We start from the raw sequence: 15,416 nt of genomic DNA, 5'->3' as shown, positions 1-15,416 counted from the left end.
CTATATGTTTTGTCTTTAGAGGATTAAAAACACTTACAGCAATAATTAACTGACTTGTACGCATATTGATGTGTGGAAGGCAGAGACAATAGAAACAAGAATGAAATCAGGCTGTTCTACTGGAGACTAGCTGTCTCCAGCTCTCAAAAGGTAGGGGCAGCAGCACAAAGCCTCGACAGGAATTGCAACTATTACTAGTTTCTTCTCTACCCTCTGGCAGGCTCTAACTCAACTACAGAGTACTTTAGGGGAAGTTTGAATCAGAGACAGCAACCACTATTGTCTGATATGGTTTTTTTTCTCCTTTAGGTTTGTGGTCTTATTAAAATGAGGACAATCCTGGGTCTTGTTCTGACCCAATGACTTATTAGGAGCTGGATTAAGTAACTAAAATGAGTGAGGTGACTGTGCTGATATCAATCATCTCCTGTGTTGCCACTGTTGATTTGTGACTGGTTCCTAATTTAAAATTTCTGTGACACGCAAATATTTTGTGAATCTCTTGGCACTTGCCAAGCATTTTCTCTGCGGGAGGCTACCTGGCCTCTGAGCCTGATTACTGTCACAGCTTGCTTGTACTCATCCCTGTCTAAAGGGAGTGACCTCCCACCAGGGTAATAGCTGCTAGGGCATGCTGCAACAGCTGTGCACTCAAAGATAACCATGAGTAATGCTGATCTGACTCTGGTTATGCATTCTGTGAATCCAGTGCCTCATAGTATTCTGAAATTCTTCAAGTAGAGCTTACCTGAAATGGAATAGACTTCAAATATCTGCTACAGATGCAACCCAGGTTTGTGTTATACCCTTTCTTGCTGAGCATACTGCTCCTCTGCCCTCCTTTATGGTAGGCTGAGAAACTCATATTGTTTCCCCTCAAGGGCCAGATTTCCGTCACCAGTTTCTGAACACATTCTCACTGAAAGCTTTCTCCTGCGCTAGGGCAGACAAAGTGCAATCATACCATTCTGTACAACATAACTGGGATTTTATCACTTGACTCAAATGCAAGCAGGTGCTAGCACTAACAGCAGGAACTGCTCAGATCTTTCAGTGCTTTACTTAGCTCCTTTCCTCTTCTGATGTATAGAGTTCAGATTTTTCATGCAGGAGACCATGGAGTAGGCCTATCAGCACGCAAGTTGCAAAATGAGGCTACAGTCACCGTACACCAAACAGACCTATGGTACATGGATTTATTGCTTATTCTACCAAGGGGAAAATGGAACTGAAGGACATAGTGTAGAGTTAATATAACACTTCTGTACTGTGTTCACACTGAAGGATTGAAAAAATTAATTATGATCTTGATGATAAACCTTGGAGCCAATGCCGCCACTGCTGCAGTAAAAAAGGCTGAACAACCTTTAATATAATAGTCAGCTGGGGGGAAAAAGGCACCTAAGCTCTCTTTTGTCAAGTATAAATGGATTTTAGCTGTTGCTGGGCTTACCCCCCCCAAAAAAAAAAAAAGTAAGGGCAGCAACTGAAGGGGCCATACAATATAAACTGCAATAATTGAACCATCTCTAAGGCTGCTAAATTATATTTACTAGAAATTCCAGGTTGCTTCTACTGCCACAACTGGAAATTCTGTATTTAAATTCCAGTGGAGGTGGAATTGCACTGAAATCACAGAACATCACTTTAACTTTGAATGAAAGCCTGGATCTGAAGTGCATGTAGCTCCATTCATTGCTGAATGCCCTCTTGTTTGACACTAAATCTGTCAGAGGGATACTTAGCATTAGGAAGGAATACAGTTATGCTCAAGCGTCCCATGGGACTTGAGTTCAATCAATTATAGTATTTAGGCTACAGTCTAGGACTGTCACATCACCACCATCTGGAAATGCCATTACAACTGGACTTAGCTTTTCAGATGCTGAAAGCTACTGCTCTCCTCTCAAGCAATTCCTTGTGGGCAACTAAGCTACATGATTATTATTATTATTGAGTACCACTGTTAAATTACTCGTACTATTAATGATAGCCTGTGTTTTTAAGTGATGAACAGTAATTCTTTGGAATATAAATAACTAACTGTTAGATGACCTTAAAACAAAAAAAATAGTAAAAACTGATGCTGCAAAGACAGACATGCAGAATCCCAAAGTAGGACTGCTACCACAATTTTGATTCACAGCACCTATGCATTATGAAATAGTTTTTATATACAGAATCATACTACTTTCAATCCAGCTGGGACCGTGGACCAGGATAAATGTATAGAGTGGCTGATTTTAACTGAATGGAGCTCTTAAATGTTTCTCATGGTTAGTGCATTAGGTAAGCAAGGCTTGAAGACAGTTTCCTCCCAAGGCATATTACAGCTACGGAATGCAGTAATGGTAGAACAGCACTACTACATAGCTGTTATGATTTACCTATACTGCACCTTTGTCTTGTTACTGGAACAGTTTCATGTGAAACACTTTAGAAATAAAGGGTAAGCATTATTAGTATGGGAAAATTCAACCCAGATGGCTAATGTTTGCCAAAGTTCTGAAGCTCAGTAGAAAGAGCAGGTCCTGAAAGGGAAAATGGTAATAACATTAACTAGAGATTTTACCAGAATACGTACGGGGCAGAAGCTGGCTTTGAGGGCCTTATGCCTATTCAGAATACAGAAACACATTCTTATTGTGCAACTGCCCCCCCCACCCGCCCCCAAATCTTAAACGCTGATGGGTGAGTGAACTTTAATTCCCTGTAATGAGCATACACGCTCAAAGACAGATTGGAAATTATTTCTCACTGAAGGAGAGGGAAGAAAAAAAAAAAAAGCTCACTGGTATCTTGTTTTAATTTTTAATGACTTAATGTAACAAAACCAAGCAACCATGAATGAGAAAATTGTACACACACATTCAGTAATTTCAGACATGTTAGTCTACAACTAACTTGTGTGAATTGACTTCAGTATTTGTTCTCTCCTTACTCTCTCCGTATTCCTGTAAGTTTCACATACAGTGCAGCTCTGAGTGAATGCTCAGAGTCAGTGGAAATTTTTAGTTACCTTCAGTAGGTAGGCTAAACATGGAAATTATTCAGTAAAAGACTTGCTTATGTTTTCTACCCCTGTTCTAACTTCCTGCATCTCAGTGTTTCTGTCCACTGATCAGGACACCTTGATTATCAGTGTTTTGTTGTTTTTTTTTCACTGCTAGGAAATCTCTGAGAGTTCACAAGTTTTTCCTTTTGACACAACTGCTTATTTCAAAGGCTGGTATTTGATTCAGATATAAGATTTACAAGATCAAGGTTGTGCAAATTAAATATATAGTCTAATTGTTCAACTTGATAGTGCAAGTACAAAACTAGTAACTAAATGGACCAAAAAAAGAAAATTTCTTACAGAGAAGGATCTCGTTCAATCCTTAGTATTTCAGAAGGTACTCCTTGGTCAATCTTGTTCAGAAAAAACATTCTGTTTTGTGTTAATAGATTGACACCATCAAGAAAAGGTGTTTATAATTCGTTGTGTTGAAGGCCTTGAGAAATTCTGCTGGATAAGTCTTGCAAGTGCTTCTTTACCTAAGAAAAAACAAAAAAGTCAAATTGTACTAAACAAATGAACAACGCTAAAAAAAAAAAAATCAGTACCTTATATTCAAATTTTCCTGTCAGTGTATGTGATAACATAGAGCTGAGACCAGGGAGATTACAGGTATTTTATAATGAGGTCTATAAAAAGCAGTTATGCTTGTCAAGAAGCACCCTGTGCTAAACAGGTATGCCTTAAATTCCCCCTCCCCTTGGAAACCACTTGACTTGCATGAAGTAATTCAGCAAGTTTGCACAATAGAGCCTATTCCACAGTCCCACAGTAGAAAGGGAAAGGCAGGAACTGTTGTCCTAGGCTCATGGCTACTGAACATCTTAGTAAGAGAGAGATGTAAGGTTCAGGGCCTGAAACACTGCCTGAACTGAATCTGAGTTTATCACAGCCATCTCATAGGCGCAGCAGGGACAGCAGACCACTATTTTGTACGCAGCCAGTTACATCAGGTTTGTGTGGATAGCACCTTCTGCAGCAAGCCCTCATGGAAGACATAAGCCGCAGAGAAATAGGGGCCCCTCTGGCTTACCCTAAGTGAAGGGTAAATGCTAGAGTTAGATTTGGATGCAGAATAATCACAGCAAAAGCAGAGCTGAGCAACTCAGGTGCAATGATGTGTTAACAAAGCTGCTCCCAGGACCAAAGCTAGCATGTCTACACAGTCCAGCAGTATGTTGTGTAGATTCACTGGCTTCTTTGGTGTAAGCTCAAGCATCTCTGCAAGGCACTGTACTGTACAGCATAGACCTAACCATATGTGCCCCATTCACATGGGAAATAATACTAGTTTTTCCCTTTCACTATTTTCCTTCCTAATTAGATCACCTACAGGGTTAGAGCTTGTTCTGACTATATGACTGAACAGCGCCCAACACAAAGAGAACTTCAATTTTTACTTAAGACTGTAAACGTGAATAATACTTCAACAGCATGAACCATCAACACTGGGAAATCCACACTCTCTCTACTGCTGAGCTAAACTTTAAACATGTATATGTATGTACACTGGATTTATACAGACCTTATATCCTAGTTCTTTTGTCTTTTCTTCCAGCATGGCATATTTCTCTTTGTTTCTGTTCAGATGATCCTTATCTCCAGTTTCCTCTACATGTTTCAGTTTCTGGTGTGAAATCTCTAATTGTTTCTGGTAGTGATGATGCTTTTCAATCTTTGCTTCAAAGTGCTTCAGCTCCTCCTAAGACAACAAATGCACACAGCTTAACAGTATTCTCTTTCCAAGGCTTCCTTTTTCCCTCTCTCTTTCCTTGCAGGCCATGCCTAATGCTATTTTAATGATTCAGGCACCAAAAGCTTTTTCAGCTCCCTGTTTCTTAAGAATGTCTGGACAATACATTGTCAATACAAGACATCATCACTTAAACATCCAATTTTGAAGGCAAGTGCTGAAAAACAACCCACTGAAGAGACCTCAAGAGGAGAATGCTGACAGCTAAAAGGTATTAGGAGATGATAGCAGCAGGTACCAGAGAAAAGCTTACACAAAATCAGAGGGAAGGAGGGAAACAATTTGTGAGAGGCCTCTTTTCAGAATCAGTTCCTGGATTTTCTGCTCAGGCGTCAGTATTTTCTGGGTTTGCACTCCACTACCTGAAATAGGATGAGTTAACTGACAAACAGAACAAAAAGACCTCTTAATGTAAAATGTCTCAAAGGAAGCAGGCAGACTATCTGCGATGTTCAGGGACATGTTTGAGATGGTCTTTAGATAACCCAGTAAGCTGCAGTAGGAACAGAAGAAACAGTAATGTCTTTATCCACCAAAGCATGTCTTGTTTTGCTGCTTCCAGGTATGTGTCCCCATTCAAGCTCTCTTGTGTCTCAGGGCATGTCCTCAGAGAAGATCACATGGACAGCACAAACCATTACAGCCAGTTATGGCCAATTCTGTGCATTACACTGTGAAAAACCCAAACAAATCTTACAGTCAAACCCCTGTTTGACAGAGCTCACTTAATTTTGGTTTCTAGTGTGTTTCAGTCCAGGTGGCTGACAAATTCTTCTCACTTCAAGACAATAACAATAATTAAAAAAAAAAATCCATCATTCTAGTTAAGTCTTCCTCAGTTTTTAAGGGGGAGCTTTTCTGTTTTCAACATTTCTGACAAGAGAATAGTTTCTTTTTGCTATAGAACATCTCAGTCTGTTTTACAATCCACAGTCCATTCAGGACATCTGCTCAGGGTTTTATTGCTCTGATAAATCATTTCAGCTTTTCCTCTGAGATGATGCACCAGCAGAGAGCAGCTTTTACGCCTTTCATTACTTAAACCTTATGAAGGTTGGTGTCATGGTCAGTCAGGAGAAGACATAACTTAAACTACTCAAACAAGGCTCAAATGAATCAGCAAATGACTTTAATTCTCCTTTCATGGAGAGGGGAGCTGTTAAAAGGGGAGCTGTTTCACTGTGACTCTTACTGTCCTATTTTTTTAGGACATCCCAGCATTCACAGTAACAAGACAGGTCTGGTTTGGTGAATGAGAAGCAGGATGGACCTGAAAGCTAAGCTCTGCTGTCTAAGCCATACAAACTTCAGTCTCTGCCACAGGCAGTTAAAACTCTCTCGTTACGTTATCTGGACAAGAAGATTAAGGTGTCCCTAGTCACGTCTTGTAAAGTAAAACTGTAAGTACATGCAAGTCCATGAACAAGCCCTGAAGAATTGCTTCTCCAGGCTGTCAAAGCACACTATTCTCACAGTCTACTCTGATAAACAGGCAGAGTCAGATCAATTTTTTTTCCTCAAAGAATACAATTTGAGTTAAATAATAATTAAAAAAACAGTATGAACACCACAGGAAATTTTTCAACAAATTTCAAATTTTTCCCCTAAAAAGGGGTCTTTATCATGGTACTTCTAGGTTGGTTCCATACTGTTCCAACATAGAAAGTTAGCAGCACAAGGGGCAGACAGGAGAGGGAAATTCTTGGGTTTCTAGCATTCACTGCTTCCCAAAGCAGTAACTACATTGGGACATCAGATAAGACGGGGAAACCTGGTACACAAACAAACAAGCAGGGCCCAATCTTTGAAAGATTTAAAACACGCAACAGCTGCTTTCAGAGGTTTCAACACTTTAATTTTGATGAGTATAATGGAACCTTTCATACAACTAGTTATATCTATGTCTGTATATTAGAAAGATTAAGATCCACGCGTATCTTGGTTTTTTTTGTCTGAGGAGCAATAGAAGAGAAGTGGTTGCACTCAGAGTAACATAGGCAGTGTGCTTCTTCACGCTGGAAAATGCCCTTTCCATAAGAAATATTACTGGAATTCTACTTACCCGAAAAGATTCAAGTTCTTTCTCAGTAAAGTTGGCTGATTTGGCCATGTCCCACAAATCAATCACTCTTGGTTCCTCAAATTCTAAACAGACACATATCACTGAATGAAAATCTGGACACAATGTTTTCATGTCTACCTTGTATAGAAGAGGATGCTTTCATACATGCAAACACAAAGAGATGCACTAAACACTACATTACTAGCTGATCTGTTTAGATGAAAAGGGAGGAAAATCCAAGTTCTTAACTGAAAACTTTAGCACCTTAGTAATTCTTTCTTAAAAAGCAAAACAAACCAGGAACTGATTAATGGAGTTGTTTGCCCTGCATATTGTCTCACTCATCTGCCCCTCTGGGTCAGAAGGAATAATATCCCTTCTCAGTTAGGCACGGAAAACAGAACTATCCTCTTTATAGGATGGTTGATCCTATTCCTGCAGCAGACTTTTAGTGCTGGCTTCTAAATACAGCAGTGTTGTGGCTGTATCTCTTCAGCCCTTAGTTGACAGTGTGGCAATACTGTGTACTTAGATTATATTTTATTATTTGCCCCCTGACTTTTTCTATGAAATTGAGTCAAAAAAAGAAGGAAAAAAAAAAAAGAACAGTATTATCATACCACTAGTTGTGTCATATCCCTGGTGACTGACTTTACGCAAACGCTCAAACCCCTGATTGATGCTTCTTAGCTTGTCTTTGAGCTCTCTGTGTTTGCTGTGCAAGATTTCCTCTTTTACCAGGTTCTCTTCAGATGGGTTGATAACATTCTTGTGAATATCTGTTCAAAGAGAAAAGTTTTACTGATTGTGGGCCAAATCCTGATAGGTTAAAAGCTCTGGAAATCTCACCAACCTGAGGTGAGCAAAAGATGCTCCGTTCTCAGCATCTGAGATTAGTGTAAATAAAGCTCTAATACCACACTCTGAGAAGCAGTAAGTCCTTTTTTAGGTCAATACTAAGTAACATCAATGGCCCTCAATCCTCTGGAGCATGGCAGTACAGAAACACTTTTTAACTCTTACTGGCTCCCCGCAATGATTTTTAAAAGGGAATGTTCTCATTTTCCTAGGTCAGCAATATCCCAATCAAATGGGATGGGAATGGCTGACCAGTCCTGTGCCCTCTTCCCTGGGCATTTCAGGTATAGCTTTTAGCAGACATGAACAAAATAGGACATCAGATGCTGAAATGGCTTCCAGCAGCTATAGCCTGGATGGTACAATGCAGGCATCAAGCTGACTGTGAGCTTTAGAATACTTTAGCTCCAACAAAATTTTAGCTAGGATTAATACAGCAAACTGGATTCAGCCTGTCAATGCTTTAATGCCTTGGGCTGAGAGCCTAAGATTTCAAGCATATGCTCTTGGGCTCCCAGCTGGTGAGATAAAGTCTGCAGCACATAATGTTTTAGGATCTCATCTTGCAGCAGTGACTGTATGCTCACTATTTATTTTCCAGCAAACTACAACAGCCATCATTGCTAATTTGATGCTATCTTCCCTGCTTGAAGCACAGACAAGAATCAGAAAACTGAAATGGCAATACTTTCACTAGCTGGCATGATTTTTGCCAGCTAATGCAGAACTAAACCCAGCAGGTATCTGGGAATGTCAGCATCTGCAAGCAGTTCTGAGAGCAATGTAATGGTCAGGCTTTAGGATTTTCAAAGAAACTTGGAAACAATGGAAGCAATAAGTGGAGAAAGAGCTGTACTGATCTGGAAACATCAGGAAAATATTCAGATACCTTCTGTTCTGCTCACGGTCTCTAACAGAATATTGTATTCACGAATCTTTTCTTTGTGATGCTTAAATTCTCGCCAAAGCTTATCCAGCTCCTCATCAGAGAACTTCCCAGAGGTCTTGGCCTGAAAGCAACATAAGCTCATTATGCTTCCCAGGCCAAGCGCTGTTACATGCACTCAACTGCCAATATTTCTTCCCGCTTCCCACCACATTTAGAAAATGATTAAGTCCAACTTTTCCTTAGATCTTTTGTTTTAAGTCTATTTAAATAAGGGCAGGATCTAGACAGTGAAGGATATGGTGGCTTCACTCATGTCAAAAGGAAGTTTGCTTCAAACTTACAAAGCTGGAGTTCCTGTTATTTACCCAGTGAAAAACCTCTGTCATTTATATGCTGTGGGAAACAATCTGATACAGGAATACGGGCCACTGAGCTACATATGCAAGTGCAGGGGGACTGTTTGCATGAATGATGCAGCCTGATATTAAGCACAGTCTTTATTCAAGAAATCTTATTTTCCTGTCAAGTGAAGACTATCGCTGCCATGTACTTACTTTGCAGAGATCTGTTCCTCACTGGACTAGTTCACAGCAATTAGGGAAGCATTGGTCATACAGTTAGAGCACTGCGTGCAGTGACTAACTCTACTTGCTGCAAAACATGATCAAAAGTGAATGTTTGTGGTATATATGCAGCCTCAACCCTTTTTTTGCTTAGGGAATATTTCTAAGTGATGCATTTTACTGTTCCCTAAAACATATGACATCAAGTCCCTTCAAGAGCCTTATCTAGTTACAGTAACATTTTAAAACCCAGCAAATCTTTTTCTCTGCTTTACTACCACTGCACTAGACTGCTCTAAGAATTCTTTGCTTTACTGGCCTACTTGTTTTTAAAAACTTAAATTATTTCATTTTTGCAGACCAAGACTTGGTCAGTTTTTATTGCCCACACAGACAGTTCACTTTCTGTTTTTAAGCACTAGCAAAACCCTGAAAGTTTCACTTGAACACCATGTTTGGTGTGTCCACACTTAACACTCTCCCATTATTTTAAAACATTCTGTGAAATAGTTCTCTTTGACATGTATATTTTTAAAAAGGCCAAAAACAACAATATGAAAAAGAGGAAAACCAACAAAGGTGTACTACCACACAGCCTAAGATTCACAAGCAGGGAAATTATTGGTTCAGTAAGATTTGAGGAAAAAACTCTTTGTCCATAGAGGGCCCAGGATCTCTTCCACACAGAGCAATGTGGGTGTTTTCTTTGTTAAACACAACCTGCCACTTCTAGTGACCTGGATGTAGATGGGATGCGCTTAGCTTGCAATAACCTGATCACAGCAGCTTGGCCAGTACTTGCAGACAGAGCGGTAAAGTTATTCAGTTCCAAGTCAGGGGGCTCTCAGAAGACACAGACAATAAATAGTTCTGTGAATAAACACTGACTTCCCAAACTGCAATTCCAGGAAATCTCACTCACCTTGCTCCACAGTTTTTCCAGTCTTGGATCATCTAGTGCATCGCTGTCTGTACCATCTTTAATGTAGTTGGTATCAACTAGATGAGAGTCCTTCTTTCCATTCATGCCATATTTAGTCATAATGACTGCAGGAACAGGAGAAGATACAAAACCATTAAAACCAACTATGGATGTATCCAAGTTTAGAAGTTGGCTACATTTTTGACTTCCAGAGATGGATTCTGCAGTGTAAAGGCTAATAGTTTAAGATAGAGAGGTCCCGTGCTTAATAACCTCTTTTGAGAACTTCAGGAATGGAAAAATCTGTTAGTCTCCTGCAGCTCCCTGCTGACCTCCAAAGAACTTGAGCATGCTCCCTGCCTTGAAAGACAACCTGTTATTTAATGGTCCTCTCATAAATGCAGGCACCTAACCATACACGTCTGATGGAAAGTTTAAACCTCTTCGGCAAAGATATACCTTACCATTTAAGTTGCGTCTAAGTTTGGCTTCTTTCTCTCCATCTTCATCGAGCCCTTCAGCTTTCAGTTTTTTCCAGCTTAGCTCATCCTTTTCTTGTAATTTTAGATCGCTGTGCAACTCTGCCAGTTTCACAGCAGAGAGTTGAAGCTAAGAGAACAGAGAAAGGTTTGTATTCAGTTTTGTAGAGTGACCTCTTGCTGCAGAGTTACTTCAGAGGCCAGCACAGCACATAGAATAGCATTTGTTTTTTTTTTACTGAAGTGGGATACAGCTATGTGAATTTAAGAGCATTACGGTATGAGCCACTGCACAAATAACATCTCTTATCTATGAACACTGCTATGCTGCTAGCATATCAGCGTTAACAGATGGTGACAATGTAGCCTTCTCTCTCAGCTCTTCAACTACTTTGAGAACAGTGAAACTATGTAAGGCTTAAGAGGTTGTGTCTTTCCCTGCAGCTTCTCTAGAAAAAGTAACCTTACTTTAGTTCATTCCTGATGACAAAGAATGTGGGGGGAAAAAAAAAAAAGAATTAACTAGTTGTTCCCTGTTCTTTGCTTTGGCTAACAATATGAAGGAAAAAAAAAGATCTAAATGACTGATAGATCAGTTTGCAAATTTTGTGGCATATAGAGAGAAAATAAGAATGGAGAAAACAACTAACGTGCAAGTGGCTAAAGAAGCACTGCTCTAAAATAAGCCAAAACTTTTGAATTTCTTGATTTATAAACAAAGAAATGTAACAAACCATACTAATGCTTCATAACTTCTTCTGTATGTGTTAATAACAAGAAGGTGGGGTGAGGAAAAGCCCAAAGAGGCCATGAAAAAAATTAATAAACTTTAGAGTAATTAAAATCACGGCTAAATTTAAACTTTACAGAACACATTACAACTTCTGATCCCATTAGTATTAAAGCCCAGGAGTCTCCCTATTGTCTTCTTCACCATCTACTTCGGGGAAAACTGTGTTTGATAAAAGCTAAGCACTAAGCAGGAACTAGTTTAGTTAAGATTTTACGTATGTGCTGAAGTCAAGCAAAAATATCAGTGCATGCAGTCAGAAAAACTTCATCATGTACTTATTGCTTTTTTGGAGCAGGATGACCTGGACGGGCAGAGTGTCAGTACAGTGGTCGTACCAAACAACACTGCTTTGCTCTGTAGATTTGTCCCCTGATGCTTCAGAAGGAAGAATGAGTAAAAAGTTTGCTATAAATTGTGAAGGAAATGACTGACCATCTCAGTAGTTCCATATTCTGTTAGCATTCAAGAAGCATGAACTTAATATGCTGTTAGACTGCACAGATACAGAAAAAGAAATCACCAGGAATAATTCAAGTAACAATTAATTCAACTCCTAAACACTGCAAAATCACAATCTTTTAAATGTATGACTTTATCATCAGAGACACACAAATATTATAAGAGATTACACAACTCAGTTTGTCAGAAGTCCTATGTAGATAGCGCGACCTCATAAACACATAGAGCTTTGTGTTTTTTAAAAGCTCCAGAGAAGAATATTAGATCTTCTAAATGGAGAGTTTAGAGATATTTGGTCATTAAAATCAAGCATTTTAATTTTTTAATAAAATCTAATGAACTACATTAAGCTCAGTGTTCTTTAAGGAAAAAAAAATAAAAGAAAAGAAATAAAGATTCTACTCAAGTTTCTTCCAATTCCAAGAATATTTCTCTGACTCTCATTTTAATGTAGTATTAAGTTCAAGTAACTATCCTTTTAGACATTAAAAATCCTTTCAAACTGTCTGCCAGAAGCCCCTTGCCGGTCCCATTTATATACCACAAAGGTGACTACATAGGCTAAATAAAAGCATACACTTCAAGAGCTGTTTCCCTTAGAGATTATCTCATGCAGGCCCCAGAATGAGACCAGGTAAAAAAATGTCAATAGGTAAAGGCTCCACATCACTTCGCTGTTAATAACATCAGACATTATGATGACTGACTAGAAGCAGAGATGAAAAGCTAAATTTAATCATTAAATAACAAAGCTCCTAGTTACTCATTCCTTATGCTGCCTGGAAGTTAACATTTAAGATAGATACCTAGTAAAGCTGGAAATGAGCACCAGAAATCTGTCAATGTTTGCTGGTCCAGCTACAATCATTACCTACAGCAGCACAGTCACCTTGCTTCTGCGTAAAGGAGGAAAGCTTCTTTACTACAATTTTTGAAATATAACATACTCTAGACTGTGGAAGCCACGGCTGCTTTGGAGTGGAGAGCAACCCCTGAGAACAGGTGATATGAGAACTACACTAACTGATTATTGGAGATTAGCAGGCCAAACCATGTACCTTGTGAGACTTACATAAATTTGTCATTGGTTCAAACTGTAGAGTCAGGGTCTGTCTAAGAAGAACTCTTCTAGCAAAATCACTCTGGTTACGTTTTTATATAAATCACACACCTATGGAAAGAGATGCCAGAGAAAAATCAAACCCTCCTTCTGGGGAGCAGGAAGGAACTCTGGCTTTCCTGTTCTTGGTTATTCCTAAGTAATGTTTCAGTGCTTGCTGAATGATTGCTCACGAGACCGTGTTGCAATGCTGAATTGCAACATCCGTCTTTGAGTACAACCAAGGAGTTATTTTCAGTACTACTGATTAATGAAAGCCTTCACCACCAGCAAAACTAAGGAAGGATATTATGTTAGCAATTCTAACATAAGCTTTAATTTGAGTTTTTCCTCCTGTACTAAATTCTGCCCAGACATACTGAAAAAAATCACTTTCTAAAACGCAGGCTGGCTGTCAGTTTAATTCAGAAGTCAAATCCAGGCGGTGGCAAATTTAGGCCAAGTAGGTGCTGCCTGTCTGAAATCTGGCCCGTGTTTGTGAGTTGCTGTAGCTTAGTTCTTCACCCTGGCAGGTTCACCTCCTTTTTACACTGGTACATGTCGGGGCAAGACTTAGGGTAGGTGATGTGCAACATCTCAAATCTGAATTCCAGATGGTCCAGGTATGGGGGAAGAAAAAAAAAAAAGGTAATATCGTTTTACGGGGAAAAAACAGGAGGAAAGTAACAACACTGCCATCATGGTTCATTTCTAGTCTATCGTTGTGTCTTCTCCACCCGCCAGTTCGTGTCCAGAGGTGCATCCGCACACCCACGCCTGTAATGTCACCCCATCCTTCCCCCAGCGAGGGAAGGGGCGGTTTTGACCGTCTCCTTCGGCGGGCTGCGGGGATGGGTGTAACTACAGAGCCTTCCTGGCTGGTGTTTCGACTAAACCCTATCAGTAATAACCAAGGGTGCTGCCGCTGCTCTTGCCTGGGGTCCTCTGCCCGAGGAGGGATGCCTCGCCTCTAGCTCAACAGCTCAGGCTGGGGAAGGCGCATCCAGGACGAGACCCGGGATCACCTTCCTTTGCCTGAAGGAACCGAGCCCTTCCCAGCCAACGAGCCGAACCGCCATGCTCCTCGGGGGCAGTGCTCTGCCTCCCCTCCCCGGGGAGCTGTTCTACTTCACTGTAACTGTGCTGTAGCCCCATCCGCCGCCGCCGGCCGCCATCGCCTCACGCACCGGCCGGCGCCGCGCACCGCCCGCCCCCGAGCCCGGCCCTGCGCCGGCCGCCGCACTCACCCGCTGCGCCTTCTCCCAGACCTGGTTCAGCCTCACCACGCGGAACTCCCCGGCCTCCCGCCGCTTGGTGCCGGCCGCCGCCAAGCCCTCGTTGGCCTCCCGGGAGTACTTGCCCGCCTGGCCGCTCACGGCCAAAAGCAACGCGGCGCCCAAAGCCGCCAGGGCCCGCGGCGCCGCCATGTCGCGCTGCCCACCGCGGCGCGGGGCGGGGCGGGGGACTACAAGTCCCGGCATGCCGTGCGGCCCTCCCGGCGGGCGGCGGCTGAGGCGGGTGGCGGGTGGCGGGTTTAGCGAGGGGAAACCTCGGCGGGGTTTGGGGCCGGGTGGCTGGAAGGTTTGGGCTGTCTCTCTTCGAGGCGGCTTTGTTTCGTGTTTTTACCGCGTTTTCCTCACAGAACGTGCCAAGGGGGGTGTTTTTGCAGGCGCTGTGCTGCAGCCCTGGGCCGAGGGCGAAGGCGCTGCAGCAGCGCCCGGCCTTGGGAGCAAGGCGGGCACCGGCCTGAGCTTGGCCGTCTGCTCCCGTTCCAGACCCTGCCCAGACAGATGGAAAAATCACTTTCTAAAACGCAGGCTGAGCGTCAGTTTAATTCTGAAGTCAAATCCAGGCGGTGGCAAATTTAGGCCGAGTAGGTGCTGCCTGTCTGAAATCTGGCCCGTGTTTGTGAAAGCTGCTGTAGCTTAGTTCTTCACCCTGGCAGGTTCACCTCCTTTTTACACTGGTACATGTCGGGGCAAGATTTAGGGTAGGTGATGTGCAACATCTCAAATCTGAATTCCAGATGGTCCAGGTATGGGGAAAAAAAAAAAGATTTTTTGTGGGGAAAAAATAGGAGCATACTGGCAATATCGTCCTTACAGACTCTGACCCCTCTTGGCTGCTCGATGTCCTGGAGCCCTGCAGGTCCTTCGACGAGGTGGTATTAACAGCTGCACAAGGAGAAGTGAGCGTGACAGGTCTAATCAGTGCTCCCTTGGTCTAACAAATTTTTTTTAATATAAGTACGCCGTTGAGTCAGGAATGTACAGAAACTGAAAAGACAACTTAGGAAGGGCAGAAAGAAAGAACGGGAAAAAAAGAGAGAGTTGTGAAGGGGATGGGAAAAGGCTTGACTACCCCAGATGAGGGGCAGAAGGACTCTGTCCTCCCTTGGTGATGGTGACAGTGGACAACTCTGCCCAGGACAGGGTATAGCGAGAATTTGACCATGGGGAGAGGAAGAAGCTGCAACTGGAG

At 41.7% G+C, this 15,416-nt stretch overlaps 1 protein-coding gene across 1 annotated transcript; it reads right to left on the bottom strand.

The window, feature by feature from the left end:
• Window positions 1–2,797: 2,797 nt before the first annotated feature.
• LRPAP1 (LDL receptor related protein associated protein 1) lies at window positions 2,798–14,573 on the bottom strand. The gene is made up of 8 exons (XM_068943461.1): window positions 14,183–14,573; window positions 10,570–10,714; window positions 10,106–10,230; window positions 8,621–8,741; window positions 7,494–7,652; window positions 6,874–6,956; window positions 4,584–4,760; window positions 2,798–3,537 (listed from the first exon to the last, which is right to left on the bottom strand). The coding sequence occupies exons 1-8, from the start codon at window positions 14,414–14,416 to the stop codon at window positions 3,472–3,474; spliced, it is 1,110 nt and encodes a 369-aa protein (XP_068799562.1). The 5' UTR covers window positions 14,417–14,573; the 3' UTR covers window positions 2,798–3,471.
• Window positions 14,574–15,416: the final 843 nt, after the last annotated feature.

Source organism: Struthio camelus, chromosome 4 (assembly GCF_040807025.1).
Source record: "Struthio camelus isolate bStrCam1 chromosome 4, bStrCam1.hap1, whole genome shotgun sequence".
NCBI classification, from domain to species: Eukaryota; Metazoa; Chordata; class Aves; order Struthioniformes; family Struthionidae; genus Struthio; species Struthio camelus.
The sequence above is the reverse complement of the archived record's forward strand: the minus strand, read 5'-3'. Positions and strand labels throughout refer to the sequence as shown.

Excerpts from the sequence above, each read along its gene's own strand:
- LRPAP1 (XM_068943461.1), bottom strand. The coding sequence starts at position 14,416 with ATGCCGGGACTTGTAGTCCCCCGCCCCGCCCCGCGCCGCGGTGGGCAG. Across the intron at positions 8,742-10,105 it reads TGGAAAAACTGTGGAGCAAG|GCCAAGACCTCTGGGAAGTT; the intron begins GTGAGTGAGATT and ends TGTTGCTTTCAG. Across the intron at positions 4,761-6,873 it reads AAGAACTTGAATCTTTTCGG|GAGGAGCTGAAGCACTTTGA; the intron begins GTAAGTAGAATT and ends TTGTTGTCTTAG.